Here is a 15,834-nt window from a genome sequence, read left to right as displayed (position 1 = left end):
ATACTTATTACAGAGGCAGTTTTCTTCTTGCACTTAATGAGAGTAATTAGATTTGCTTGAGAGATTACAGTTTCCTCGAATTAATGCGGCAGTCCCCATTCCGAGATAAAGCGAGATCTTAGATTCTTCACAGGTCGTGTGCTGCTAGATGCACCCCTCTCACATAGCAGCTAATGGAGTTGAACAGCAGTCTGTCATTTCCCTGCCCACCACCCCAGCAGCTCTATAGCCCACATGCCCTTGGTTCCTGCAGTGCTTGTTGTTTGGGCTACTTGTACCACCTGCATTCTACTTTCACCACCTCTTCACTCTAACAACTGTGATACTGAGTGTCTTCTGTCTCAAAACCCGGGGCGAGGATGTGTGATTTATTGTGTGTATGCAATGTTCCGTCATCAATGAAAATCCAACATCTGGACAAATTACTCACCCAGTTGCGCTAATTTAAATGGCATTGAAATCAGTTTATTTAACCACAGTTTTTTCCCTCTTCTATTTCCTCAGTCTCTCCGAGTGTTATATTTCCGCGTAAGCCCTTCAAGCCTCGTGCATAACTTAATTTGAGCTGTGATCATCTTCTCCCTCAACATTCATTGAAGCCTGCAGCCTGCAGGTCTCAGCGCCTAAAGCTGAAGGTGGCTCAGGCAGATTGAGGGCGGTCAATTCTGTCACCACAGTGCTTTCTGCATGTTAATTAAAGTTTAGAAAAGTGCTTACACCCAAAGGACTTTTTTTACCATGTTAGTCCATAAACACTCAGGAAAACGACTGAGGAGAAAAAGGATTTGTAAAATGAGAACTGCAAATTACGAATGTGGTCAGCCAGTGCCAATCTAATCTCAAGTCTTGGCCTATACGAGCACCCAACAATTTTTCTCGGGTGGTGGATAGGCAGTTCTTTAACAACCAGCGATCAAGCTTTATCTTGAAGCTAAAGGAATTTCAAAGTCCTCTGTGTGTCTTTTAAATGGGTTTAATCCTGTTGGTAGTGTTATCAGCACTTCCTGAAAATGGCACATAACCTTTATTTCCTGATTCATGCTTAGATGTGGGCTATAGTCTCATGTTTTAACATCTGGGCTTCCCCGATGAAGTGTGATTTACATGTTCATTCATCACGTTCATTTATCAGCTAGTTATCTCAAAAGTTACCACAAGTTAAACATTTGTCAACAGCAGGTGACTTACAATGAACAGTAAATATGAACAAGTAAATTGGCATTTCAGCAGCTGTGTAATGTGAAATGGCCTCCTGTTGGTGCCATCTTTGAATTTGAATATCCTTGGAGTTTGGTGTTGGGAGGGTTTTTGCCTGGGAAAGCACTGGTTACCTCTGGTGACTCAAAGCAAAAAGGTTCTCAGTTGGAACACTGATCTGATCAAGTACCATTCTGTGTTGAGTTCAGGTTTCCTCCACATCCTCCCGCCTCCAAATCGACCCAAAGTGTGAACATGAGGGTGAATGGTTGTTTGTCTCTGTATGTTGGGTTTGTGATAGGCTGGTGACCCATCCAGGTTCTCACTCAGTGTCAGCTGGGATTGTTCTCCACTTCCCCCCCACAACCCACAAAGAATAAGTGCTGCATAATGGATTGATAGTCATTCGGAGATCAATTGTCTGAATTCACAGACAAAGTTAAGCTCATGTTGCTTAAACACACAGTTCACAGTCATGGGATTCTTCGAGCTTCATTTGTCATGAAGGGATCTTCAGCCAGGTGTTTTTATTGTATGATATCAATAAAAGCCATTAGTCAAAGGCATAGTCGGAAGGAAGGGACAAGACAGGATGAGATAGACGTTATGGTGTTAAAAGGAAAGTGAAATAAGGACGCAATAATGCAACAATATACATGCTGTAGTTGCCATAAAACACAGAAGAATATGACATTGGTTTGCACCTCTCTTTAAACAGTTATTTTATACTTATTACATGCTGTAAGTGTGCATTTGCATTATTATCTAGGTAGAAAATAAACATGGTACCAATGCCTTATAATGCTCTAACTGTTGTCTGTCTTTAAAGCCGTCATTGTTGTAAAACTGAGATAGGGGAGGATCCTAATTCTCTTTGGCAGAACTGCCAAACTTTTGTGTCTTTGTCTTCCACATCTTCATACCAAGTCAGTGAAAGTTAATGATCCCTGCAGTAGTAGAAGAAACAGTTTTGGAACCAACAAAACAGTGAGGCCCACCACGTGTCACATCATCTGCCTGAGACCATAATACATTACTGTCCAGTTTGACGTGTGATCTGTCTGGACCCTGGTGGAGATTATTCCTCTTTATGGCCACAGCAATCAGATTTTTTTTTGCCTTCCTCTTCCCTTCCTTTATTCCTGGCGGCATCAGATCATATTACCCATCTTGGAATGACTTCAACAGAGACACTGCTATTCCCAGGGAGCTGTCTCTCCCCGCTGCAACTCAATCCATAGCCAATTGGGCTCGTCTGTGATTTATAGAAAATCCTCTCCAAGGGAGGAACTCTCGCTCTCCACAAACACACGCACATGCAGGGAATTCTCCCTCAGCAGCTCCTGATGTGTTAGGTCTTCGGTCAGGACAGTTCAAGGCAGCAGACATCACAGCCAGAAGACATACTGTAGAAAATGTCCAGAAAGCTGTTATGGCTGTTAGCAGATACATACAGCATAACTATTTAGGGACTATAACTGATGTTTTTTGAGTGGTTTCTTAGTGGAATCAGCAGGAGCAGATATCAATCTGTTGTCTGGGCAGATGTCATTCCAAATCTTGGAATCAAGCAAGAAAAAGACAAGCTTTGGGCAGTGTCATGCTCAATTGTCTGCTTCACTGATCAGAAGGGTTACTCATCGAGATGAGTTACTTTTGCATCTACACAGAGTTAATCAACATGCCCCGTGGTGCAGAGTCCAGAGAGGGGTCACTGCACAACAAAGGACATACAGTGGGGTTCAGGCGCCAAACACTGGAACTGTCTGATCACTGTTTCCCTCCACAAGCCTTGTCCTATAGCTGTGTTCAGACCACATTCATCTATATTCACCAGAACTAAATTGTAAGATTTAGGAGGTTTTACAGGTCCTACTCTGTATTATATGTCTTGAGTGTATCAATAATGTTGAGTCCTCTGTCTATGAGACCAGCGCAGATTGATCTTCCCATTCTAAACAATATCATTCGAGCATGATAAAATCTTTTCACAGTATTCTAGGTCTCACGCTGGGTTTTGGAAGCGCCCGATTTTCCCAAGCACAACACTCCTTGCTACAAAAGTGATGCAACACTTCTACCAAAGGTGCAATCGGGAGGAAGTGTGTGTTTTCTAACAGTCCACCTAAGTATACACAGCACATTCCTCTGCTCTTTTCTTCCCACTTTATCAACTTGACGGATATTACAGGCGTATTCAGCAGTGGGCATCCCAAGGCATCATATGTTCAGAAGAAAAAGCTAAGGTCAGGGAGAGAGGGGCTACTGAGATCTTTCTGCTGCATTGTTCCCAGATCGTTTGTGCTTTTGCCGTCTTATTTTTTTATTACTCCTTTAAGCTCTTTATATCCCCCTCGCAACCTCATAGTTATTTTTTTCCTTTTTTTACTCTTTTTCTCCATCTGCCTCTAAATGACACCTTATGACTGCTCCTCCGACTGATTTGCCTGTGTGTGACCTCCCTCCTTTAGTGGAGTCATTCACAGGCAATGTCGAAGTAGAATGCCTGGCTCTTGGCGGGCAGACATAAGAGACAGTGACACGCGGCTGTGCGCTGATAGGCTTTCCACTGGAGTGGATTAAATCAGCATCAGGCTAGTGGAGCTGATTACCCCAATATGAAAATGCAGTATCTTAATGGTACATATTTTCATGAGGCAGCCCAGTTGCCTTTCATTTTGCGGCTAATATGTCTATTCTTATGAGTCATTTACTTCTTTAATTACCTTTAGCAGCAGATGCACAATGGTGTATTAATGTGAATGATTTTTACTGCCACTTTATCATACTGAGCCTGTGAAGTTGAAAGGCGTAATTGAGGTGGAAGAGCGACTCATGAGAGAAACAATATTTAGTTGACAGCTCCTCTTGTACTCTGGGAGGGTGTTTATGAGTTTACACCACACTAAAGCTGTAATAAACACAGTATTCGTTTAATAATGGCAGGGTATGGAAATGCTTTCACTGAGATCTACTCAGTTATTGAATCATCCCAGGAAGTTGTTTGGTGTAATAAGATGACACTGTGCGTGTGTGTGTCTGTATCCACTTGCATGATGTTGCGTGGGCCTCTTCGTTGTGCCTTTGCATGCGTTTTTTTTTTTTACCCCCAGTAATGAAATAAGTGTTTGTCGCAAGCAAAACCTTATTTGCCATCCTCCCATTTGCAGCATGCGCAACTCTGACAATCCATGTCATTTGCATGTGTGTGCTCGCTGTGCGGCTGTGTGTTTTGTCTCCAGCTTGTGTACTTTTCCTTGGTGTGATTTTCTGATCCAGGCCGCTCTGAAGAGGGACCTTCTGTAGCCATCTGTTTTTAAGCTGCTGGCTAAGCAAGGCTAGGGGAATCCAAACAAACGTCGAGCACACAGCAAACGGAAGCTGTCAGGCCGGCATAGCTGAGCTGACCTCGCTGGGCTTGGGGGGGGGAGTTGGGGTGCGTGACCCCTTCGTACCAGGCTCGGAGTGCCCCAATCGCGTAGTTGGGGCAGTGTTTACCCTCCCTACTGCATCTCCAGCCACCCATGCCTCCCGTCTTCTGTATTCTTTTTTTTCCCTCTTTCTCTTCTCTTCCTATCTCCCTTTTACCTCTCTGTTCTGTTTCACACTCTTATTGTCTTCCTCCATCTGTCTACCCCCTCCCTCCTCTCCCTCTTTTCACTCCACTCCCTCCATCATCAGTCCTGCTTCACAGCCCCTCTTCTCTATCTCCACTCACAGTTAATAACTTTGCTTTCGTCTTGTTTTTCTTGCCGTCATTTTTTTCCTCCAAAAAAACATTTATCAGCGCAAAGCATTACCTGTTATGGGGAGAGAATGAGGAAAGTGGAGCAGTTACAGGGAGAAGTTGTTGGACGGGAAAAAAACATTTTTTTTTTATTGAAGTCAGGTTTTTGTCTTATGTAAGTGCAGACACTGCCTTATTGTTTAAATGTGGACATTTGAAATGTTTAGTGTTGTCATAAATATTAATAGATTAGTTGAAAAGTGCAGTGAAGGAAGGGAATCTAATGGTTTGAAGTGGGTATAAAGCATTGATTTATTTATGTATTCTACATGAATTAGTTTGGAAATCTAAACACAGATTGGAGAGTGTTGTTGCGAGGGCCCTGTAATGCGCAAGGTTTGAGCATCAAGGCCTGTTTTCCATGTGGAGTGGCTTTTGGAAATGGCATTAATTATATACTTACTGGGAAGCCAGACTTTTGCTGCTTTGCATTGCAGATAAATGTCTGCATTACTGAGGAAAAGAGGAAGGGGGAAAAAATGCAATTGATATGAATAGACATGATCCTCACAGGTTATCCGCTGATATGTAAAAAAAAAACAAAAAAATAAAATGAATTGCATTTCAATTAAAATGACACTGTACAGTGAATATTATAACTATGTACAGTATTTGCATACTCAATAAATCTCTATCAAACCTCTTGGCTGTGTTAGGTCATTCTCTCCCGTGTCTATAGAAAGCCGCTACATATTTCCATATGTGCATAAACAAGGTTCTGCATCAGTCTATAGTTCCACTCAGTTGAACGCAGTTTCACCAGGAGTTCCCTCCCATTGTATGTCCTTGTATTGTTAAAGCAGTGAGGTTGTGCTGGTGTCGGTACACATAACCACAAGCAAGCACCCATGGTTACCGTCTTCTTGATTGTCTCTTTTGCAACTAGACTAGAATGTGTTGTGCTACAGGGAGCATGTGCAGTCACGACATCTCTATCACCTATCCGGACAAGTGGGCACGGAAAGAATGACTTGGGCCTTCAGATGAGAAGCAAAGGGCCTCATCTTTGAGGTGGAAGCAGCAGAAGTGATACATGTCCTGCGATCAGTCAGAAAGTCAAGCAAATAACCTTGACATTTAGGCTGCCGGTGCTAAAGCCCCACAGAGGCTGCTGAGTGAGGCCAGAGGGGCTAGTGTCAACTAAGCCAGACTACATTAAGAGCTAACCTATTAGTCGTGTTGTTGCCGGCTATCTCTGAGCTACACTCTCCTGCCTAATAAAGCCTGGTGAAACGTGGCTGTTGAGTAAATACACTTGAAGCACACTCGTCTTCACACACACGAGTGGAAACACACAAACAGATGCAGGTCTCATTCATTCTCCTTTTCTCCAAGTGGCCGCAGGGATCCAGTTACACCTGCTTGCACATCTTCTTGCAATTAGGAGCAATCTGCTTGAAACCATTTCACGTTCAAGGTCTTCCCCAGCTGTAGCAAGAGGAGCAGGTCTCTTTGTTGATGAGCCTGAACAAACATCGCTGGCCCCATCGTTTCCCACTGTCTGACACTCCCGAAGAGAGTGATTCCCCCCTGAATGTTTTCCTCATCACATCGTCTATTTTCTCTGAACCTTTTTATCAATGTGAAGTGAGAAGCGTGTTTCTGTCTCATTTGAAGCAAATGCAGTGATTCAGATGCTACCTGGATTAGTGCTGTTACTATACTGTGCTTGATTGTTACTGTGGTTCAGTAAAATTGTGTAAAGAGACAACAGGGAGAGACATATCTGGAAAATGTTGTGTGTGAAAAAAAAGTGCAGTAAAAAGGTGAAGCGCAGAGCAGACGTGGCTGTGTGGCGATGCTCTGAGTTGGGATTTGCGAGACACCCAGAGCTGGCTTTAGCAGCAGGAAACCCCAAAGCCTGTAAATAATCCACATGTGCAGACTGCACATAAAGACATCCAGTACTTAGCAGTTCCCTTATCACAGTGTGATAGCCCTGGGACATAAGAGACGCTCCTGCCTCTCCCCACTAATATGGTGTGAAAGTAGATGCAGATAAAACGGCTGTTGTTTATTGAGGAAGTTGCTTTAACATGGGGAAGAGGTTGTGAACTTTGAACACATTTAAAACAGGGAAATAAAAGAGGATAGCAAATGACAAGGATACTGCATTGCAACGTCTTTGTTGCTGATAAAAACCTTGTCATGCGCCAGAGGATGTTTTCTAATCAAAAGCACCTGGAGGGTTCACACCCATTATTGTGAGCACGCTTACACACGCAGTCAAAGGGTGTATGCACACTGTGTGGGTGTCTGTATCCATCTCTGAAGTCGTGTTCTTACTCCAGTAACAGGTTTGCTTCCTCAGTTTGTGATTTTGACAGTTGTTCTCTGTAGTCTTGTGTGTTTACTCAGAAGATTGTGTGAACTGTACAAATTCAATGTGTTTCAACTCCCTATATTCAAGACCCTATATAATAATATTATCATAGGCAACGTTAAGTTAACTATTCCCAACTGGTATTAACAGGCATCCTTGATGCATGTCCTTTGACCACGTGTGATCTGATCTCACATACCCGTCTGTTTGCGAGGACTAAATTATGTTTTGATGAGTCTGACATATGTACACATGTGTCTTTTGTCAATGTTTTTGTGTCGCTGTGTGCTTTTGAGACACATTCTGCTGCGTTCTTTCCCGATGAAATAAGATTTTACCCAATAGTAATAAAGGAATGTGGCGAGTGTGTAAATGCTGTTAATAATGTTGCTCTGGCTGCAGATAAATTACGGTATGGACACGGAAAAATGCAAAAAAAATACTATTTGCTCTGTATTTGGTCTTTGATACGTCCTGAGGTCAGATTGCATTTACACATGAAAAAAATGTGGTCACCTGTGTTCCCAATCTGAAGACGCATTCAGGACAGATAGGGTGCATTCAACGTGAACTTGTGCTGTGCTTACATCATGGTAAGGTTCAGTTTGGTACAATATGGTACAGTTTGGAATGGTAAAGCCCTGGGTCAAGCTTGCGTTTTGACTGAGAACAGTATCTTTACTTGGAAGATGGGGTACCGGTGCAACAACGATGGACGACAGACAATGGAGGGCAACCAGCAACTTTTTTTTTCCTGCTCGGTTTGTGGCCGTTTGTCTCAACAAGATGTCAAGCTCTGTATGAGAATAGCTTGTGGGTGGAGCCGGTCTAGCTCAATTCTGATCAGACCGTACCATTTTATTCTGGGACCCCAAGGGAAAGGTACCAAAGAGTGGAAATATATAAAAATACTGTACCAAACCGAACTGTTCCACTTGGTGAAAACAAACCTTTAGTCAAACTACAACAAAAAGAAATACAAGTACAAAAGCATGACTCTGTCTACTTTACTATTCCTCATGAGTGCAGCATTGTTCTCTGGGCCGCCCGGTGTATTACTGTAACACACTTTAGGCTAATCTGTCATTTGATTTGGACCATTATGCTCCTTTGCGCGCTGAAAGCCCAACACCTGTCATCAGTTTCCAGTTTATCACATTTAGACTGGGGCAGTTCTTTCACTTGCATGTCTATCAAGCGTCCACTCCTTTGAATAGGAGATCAAAAGAAGATAAATTCCAGAGAAGGAGGTGGAGGACAACGAGGAGGAGGGGAACGCTGAAACAGAGGAGTGGATGCTGTGTAAACACCGCAGTGACAGTTCACAATAGGTTATTTTAGCCCAGCATTAGGCCTCTCAAAGGCATGCCAGCTCCAGTGGCCTTTCAAAACACAAACATGACGGGAACATTCCTGAGCGTGGAGTAGACTTCACTACACAGGTTTTCAGCCCACTCAAATTTTAGCCTTGTTACATTTCACACCAACAAACTGCATTTGCGCTCATCTCATGTCTTTGACTTTCATACACGTACCCGAGTTTGTTTTGTCATGTAAATATTATATTATAATAAATAATGTACGACACTAGAGATGGGATGATACATGGTTACGACAATATGAGCGATAAAAAGCATTCGAAGTAAGCTGATAGGATATGTTTCCATTATAGAGATAACCATGAATGGATAAAATTGTATTAATATTTCCCATGAGTGACTTGAAAATGCTGTTCAGCTTGCCAACACACAGTTCTAGTGATCTATTTTGAAGGGCCACACGGGGGCCTGTATCTGTTTTAGTCATTCCAGAACCTCATTGTCTCATTTAAAAGTACAGTTGGATTTTAAATGTTTTTTTTGCATCATATTCAACAATTCCAAAAAAAGGTTTCGGCATAATGTAAATAGAGTGATCACAGAGTGAGAGAGAGCGGCACTTTTGTAGCTCCCCTGGGCTCTTTTAAAAACTGTGCTAATTCTGTCCTGTCATGGGACGATTCTGAGCTATAACAGGGTGGTTCAGAGAGAGAGAGAGAGAGAGAGAGAGAGGGCACTTCTGTGGGCTATTCTACTACCAATTAAGTAGAAAGATTGCTACTCCAGCAATAACTTCCTACAGAGGAAAGCAACCCAAAACAAAAACGGCTTATTCTGAAAGAGAGGTGGACAGTAAATACAATTAATTGCCTCAGGTCATCTGTCGGGTATGAGGCGAGTGCGTCTGTCCATGTTCATTGAATGAGAGGAGCTCAGAACAGACAGCTCTGACCACGAAACATGAGTATGTCGATTATCTGGAGAAACTCAATAACCAAGCATTTTCGTAGGGATCTTGCCTACTGCAGCTTTAAGATCCCTGTATTTAAGATTAATGTGTATGTTTGAGAGTTTAAAACATATTTTCACACACAGTTATCGCAATAATACATATTTTTTCACCAGGGTGATAAAAGTTTTTTATTGTTCCATGCCATATGAAAGTTCGTCTAGATGTAGTGGTCAAGCTCAGATGCTGAGTGCGTCTTTATTTTCATATCAAAACCAACATATTGAAAATTAAATATTGAAACACGAATGCACTTGTTCCCATTGTTTTAACTCATTATTTGGTGTTATGCAGCCCACCTTTTATTCTGTAATTTTAAGATACCAGCGGGGTTAGGCTTCCCAGCAATGTATCTTTTCATCCATCTCTGTCTGAACTTCCTATCATATCCTGTTGACTCAACTATCTTTGTTCCAACACCCTCGATCGTAAACCCAGACACACCACACACACACACACACACACATTTCACCGCATGTGTCATCAGTTACAGGGAAAAGAAAACACCCAACTTTGTGTACTCTTCAATGTGCCCGTAATACTATGCCAGGGGCGTTGTAAATTATTTGTCACAGCTGTTTTCTTTTCCTCTTTCCATTGTCCTCATTAGCTGTTATACTGTGTCAGAGTTGAGAGGCTTCTTTAGTCACCTCAAGCTAATGTCGAACTTCACAATGCTGTCGTTGTAACACTTGGGGAAAAAAAATGCCGTTGTTTGGTTATTGTTAGGCCACCAGAGCTGTGAAATGATCACACTCCCATGTCCCAGTTATATGAATGTTATTAGTGTTTTTGAAAATCATTTTGGCCCCACTTTTTTTTTTTTTTTTTACATATCAGTGGAAATTAAAAAAACATACCAACTTGTCAATATTCAGGCTTCATCATGCGATGAATTCCCTCCTCCCCTGGTGTCACTTCTGGTCATTTCATGTTTTTATTTTTGTCCAGATTATGTAAAATGAGTCGAGTGAATATTGCCTCGCACATGTGGGAGAGAATCTTGCTGCCTTTGTTCTTTGTTTCGATTTATACACTTTCTTTATGAGCGTACTTGCTCGCAGAAAGGGAGGGGGGGTTCCCCTTCACAAATTTCAAAGCAGAGGACAATTAGGCATGCAGAATGAGATATGTTGCTCCAGCATCGTCTATCTTTGCACACGAGATCATGGGCAGACAGAGAGGAGGAAAATTTATGTGCTTCAAAGTTGAGCATGGTGAAATGCCAGGAGTGTGGCCTCTTTGTAGCTTGTGATCATATTTATGCTTCATGATGTCATCGGACAGCCGCGTGTTTGGGAGGGTCGGTGCGTACACCCACACACAGACCATCATACAGCTGTTCAACCCCCCAACGCTCTCTTCCCTCCCTGTGTTAAACAACTGACTGACTTTAGTGGTGCTAAGACAGATCCTCAGAGTCTTGTTTGTTCCTTCATCCATCCACAGAGCCTGTGTAGGTATTTTACTTACACAGGTTTCGCTCACACGTTACTGTGTCTGTTTTTTCTTTTCCTTTCTCTTTTCTGAACTTGTAGATTAATTGACTGGAGAACCTTTATATATTGTCTGTATGTGAGATGAGCTGGGATATGCCCCCCTGTCTGTTTGTTTAATTGTGGGAGCAGTCGTCTGAGGAACATGGAAAGAATGAGGCCAGTTATTTACCCAGATGGTTTACTGGTGGAGGTGTGAGGCTGGCCAGCTCACTGTGGGAACACAACGCTTGCTTTTCTTGGTATCGCTGACCGTTTTCAAGACCTCTGTGTTTTTTTCCCCCCAGCTCTCTCCAGCTTTGTTTGCTCTGGATGGCATGTTTGATTATTTATCGTAAGGGAAAAGGGAGTAGCTGGAGTAATAAACATGTGACTGCACTGTATTTTGTTTTCCACTGAGAAGGCCGTGTCCTTTCACAGATATTTGAAGCAACCGTCAAGCCTTTTGTTTGCTTTCTGCTGGGGAGTTTGTCTGAGCTAAAGGAGGATCAAAAGTACTGATTAGTCTCTTTGACAATTGGTGCTTGCTGTTAGTGCATCTTATCAACAGATAAATATGTCTTCTCTCTTTGTGTGAAATTGTTTTGACATGTGATCATTGTTCCTTGTCTGTTTGTGGAGAAGATGTTAACACCAGCCTCAGCTTTATGATTCTGATTGGGAGCGTATGAATAGATTGTCTGTGATGTTTGTTATCTGTCAAAAGGCCGAGGCAATATTGATGTAACCGGAGACGTTAGCTCTGATAAATTTCATCAAGTGTGTTCTCAAGGGACTTTTTTTTTTTTTTTTCTTGTTTAATAAAATATATTTGTGTTTCTCTATCAGGCTCTCCAAGTGGCTCGGCAGATATTCCTCCATCAGCAGCAGCAGCAGCAGCAGCAGCAGCCTCACTCACATCAAGTCCAGTCTCAACAAAACACTGGCAGCAAATCTCCCAAAGTCAATGACAAGCAGCAGAGTCTACAGGTACTGTAAATATGTTTATCAGGATCAGAAACCTTGTTTATTTGGGCAAGATAATCAGATGACTTTATGGTCGCTTAAATAAAAAAAGATGCAATCTTTTGCAACTCTCTCACTCTCTCTGGAGCACATGTGCGAGAAAAGCACACAAATCACAAACAGGAAATTAAAATGAGCAGTGCAACATTTGCAGTTATTTCTGCTTGTGCATTATGTGTGATTTAGCAGCATACGCACACACACACATGCACCAGGCACAAGCATCACTACACAGAACATTAGCAACAGTTATATGTAGAAATGGGTGCGGTTGTGAAATAATGGGCCAAACTGTTGTTATGATAGTTCTGGTGCACACGCATTAGGGTTTGTGGTTGATCTAGGTTTCAGGTGGACTTGTTGTCGACAACTAAGCTCAGTTCAGGAGGTTTAAAAGCAGGAGAAACGAGGGTGGAGAAAAGAGAGAAGTGAGATAACCGCATTCCTCCCACAGAGAAGTGAGTTTGTCCGAGTACAGGAAGCTCCATGCTTTCCCTGTTTGCCTTTCATCACACACACACACACACACAGTACACAGCAGAAATCAAGAAAACACGAGGCAGGTCCCTACCAGCAGCAGCAGGAGGTGCTATGAAGAAGCCTACTAGAGGTGTGTGAAGGCTGGGGAAAGGTAGGACAGGGTGAAGGTGTGGAGAGCTAAAGAGTCTTTAGGGACAGTCGTTTGCACTGCATTTCTGTCACACAGGAAAAAAAAACAAGAAACAATATTGCTCCTAGTCTGATGTAATATTTGTTATTTTCAGGCCCACTTTTCTTTGCAAAAGGTTGTTTGTGCCGTGAAATTGCAAATAACTCCGGGGCATATTTGATAATTAATACGAAGACCCTGATCTCAATGTGCGTGTGTGTATATTTATATATAATGCTTAATACTCTTAGCATCCCATCAGGGGCCCTTTTTAATGAGCTGTTGTAGCAACCAGGTCTAATGTCAGGTTGTGGAAAAGCCTCTTTGTTGTGCAAATGTCTTCAGAATAGCTCCAGAGGATGAAATGTGACTGTGATGACCTTTCAGTTGTGTGCATATTTGTCAGGATTCAAATAAGTTGAAAGGATCAAACTAAACAGTTTCCTCAGCCTGCCAGGGAATTGTGCTGCAGAGGTCAACAGAGGGGACCCCAGCAACAGATTCCAGCGTACAGCCAGTTGTTGGTACATAGTGAAGTACGAGACCATCTCTTGCAGACAAAGACGAAATTAAAATTCTAATTTATTAATGTATACAGAGTGCTTGGCCAAGCTGTCGCTCAGCTATTGAAAAGAGAGTCGGGCCCTTTCCCCCACATCCCCTCCCCTCCCCTCTCCTGCCCTGTTCTTGTGGAGAGAGCACAGGCTCACTATAGTATCTAACTAACACCATAAATTGCTCGCTCTCTAATGTTGTATGTTACATTTTCCGGGGTGGAAGCGGCCGCTCTGGAAAAGCCACAGGTCCAGGCTAGTGTTTGTTTATCTCTAAATTACATATTCTGCTAATTAAACAGACCACGGCCACGCACACACAGAGTTTGATGCCAAGTGTTCATACATAAACATCAGTGTGCTGTTCTGTGTGAGGATGTATCACATGTATTGCTTTTTTTTTCTCCCGACCTCTCATGGTTTTTCGACTAGTGAGGCTTTTTTTTTTCTCCCACACTTCTCTTTTCTCTCTCTCTCGCTCTCTCTCTCTCTCTCTCTCTTACACACACACACACAAACAGATTTTGTGAAACACCAGAGAGTAACGGTCTGAGTCTCATCTCACTTCCTCTTTCAAGAACATATCTTAGAGGAGCCCCTCCACACGCACTACACTACGTTCACTATCTCCATCACACAGCCCGGATAATGATTCTCTGTTGAGCTGGACTGGGTCATCAAAAGACATGATCCAACAATTATGAGGCTGTGTAGTAAGCCGACACTCATAAAAACACCTGATCTGCAGACGAGTCTCCATTCATCTCACCATTAGGCATGTGGAGCCGTGTCGAGAGACTTTTACTCATTTGGAGATATGACTCACTTTCCAATTCATTCTCATTCAAATCAAAAATAATGAAGCGCAGTGTACACAGAGCATCTGAAAATATGACTCGCACAGAGTAGCAAAGAGGGAAAAAATATGAGTCAAACAAGCCTCAGAATCCTTGATCAGCATTAAATGGCTCTTGGTTTTATATGTGCAACAGCAATCCCCCCCCGTCCGCCCCACCACCACCACCACCACCCGTGCACCGCCCACCCCTGCCTCTGGGTGAAGATGCCTCCGCTGCATTCTCAGCAGCCTGGAGGTGCTTTAATCAGGTGACATACAAACAGATGCTGTGCTGGCTGGAAAGCACCTAAACATATTTGACTGGTCAAAAAGCCTGTAAATTACATTGACAGAATGACACGTGTAATTAAACAAATCCAGGCCACTTTTACCTTTCGCACTTCACACCTACAGTGGCACGACGACAAGAGCCAGCAACTCCCACCCCGCTAATTACCATTATCAGTGAAATGGTAGGGTTTGACTCATTAGTTCCATGTGCATTTAATTAGAGGCGGGCTGAAATTGGATTTAACTTATTACTTTTTCATGGATCACTTTCTTGTCATCACTTCAAATTGGATTGAAGCCCCAGGTAACTAATTATGCCAGCCGCAGGATCAGGATTGGAGAAATAGGTAATTAGGAACAACACTGTCGGACCCTTGCTGATAGTCCACCAGCTCCAAGGCGGGAGGAGAAGCAGGGGGACTGAAGCTCACTTGTGTTGGTGCTCGCGAGCCTGGCTGCTTAACTACACATGCATCCGCCTCCTATTGTGGAGTATGTGGCATTCAGCTGGGCTGAAGATGTTGTGTCAACATGGTGTCTGTTCAATCAGTGTAATGCTAAGATAATGCTAATTTCCCATACAGAATAATGGCTGAAATTAGCCTTCAGTGGTTCAGTGTTACTTCACTGGTTGGAGACAGCATGAATGACATTTCTGTCTGTGCTGACTGAACGCATGAATGGCCAGTCTGAGGATAAGCAGGTGAATAATGTAAAAAAGTAAGGGTGGGCCCAACACCTGCTGTTTAAAGTAGTCCGCCAAACTGTGGGATAGGTTAAATAAATGCTATGTTTGATATATTTGATCTGCTAGAGCTGTGTTTCATTTTAAAGGGATAGTTCAGTGGCTTGGCCATGTGATAAGGTAAGTGTTGAAAATGTATCAACACCTCATACAACCATAGAACCTTTGTACGGAATCTTTAGAACATTGGGTTTCATTGTTTCTTGTACTTATTTTGATTATGTGATGGGCCTCTGTTGTTTAAATGATATATGCTATTAACTGCTATCTGGACAGTGTTACATTGAATATATTCATGATGTCAAAGGTACATTATATGTTATTCTTACTACACAGAGAACCGCATGATAGTGCTTTAAAACCATGGCAGCAGACATTCTTCTTATCTTTTTTATTACGATAGCTGAAGCCACAGTCCTCACATCTTTCTTCTGCTTTCCATTTTTCTGCTTTCTCTTTGTTTCTCTCTCTCTTTTTTCACACCATAGTATACAACCTCACAGAGGGCACCTCCAGGTCAAAAGATAATGTCTTTTCAGTTTACAGGATGAAGGCCTTTTAAGTTGTAGAGCGCCCCTCCGACGCCCCTCCTCCCTACGTTTGCTCTTCACATCCTTCATT

At 42.6% G+C, this 15,834-nt stretch overlaps 1 protein-coding gene across 15 annotated transcripts in view; it reads left to right on the top strand.

Moving 5' to 3' along the window:
* foxp1b (forkhead box P1b) overlaps positions 1 to 15,834 on the top strand; it is a 170,880-nt gene that overhangs the window by 103,158 nt on the left and 51,888 nt on the right. For all 15 annotated transcript variants that reach the window (XM_058630825.1, XM_058630827.1, XM_058630832.1 and 12 more), the window contains one exon: positions 11,960 to 12,100. In XM_058630825.1, the coding sequence (XP_058486808.1) occupies positions 11,960 to 12,100 (141 nt within the window). The remainder of the gene's footprint in view (positions 1 to 11,959; positions 12,101 to 15,834) is intronic.

Source organism: Solea solea, chromosome 6, assembly GCF_958295425.1.
Source record: "Solea solea chromosome 6, fSolSol10.1, whole genome shotgun sequence".
Classification (NCBI taxonomy): domain Eukaryota; kingdom Metazoa; phylum Chordata; class Actinopteri; order Pleuronectiformes; family Soleidae; genus Solea; species Solea solea.
Note: the sequence above shows the minus strand (reverse complement) of the source record. Positions and strands in the feature narration are given on the sequence as shown.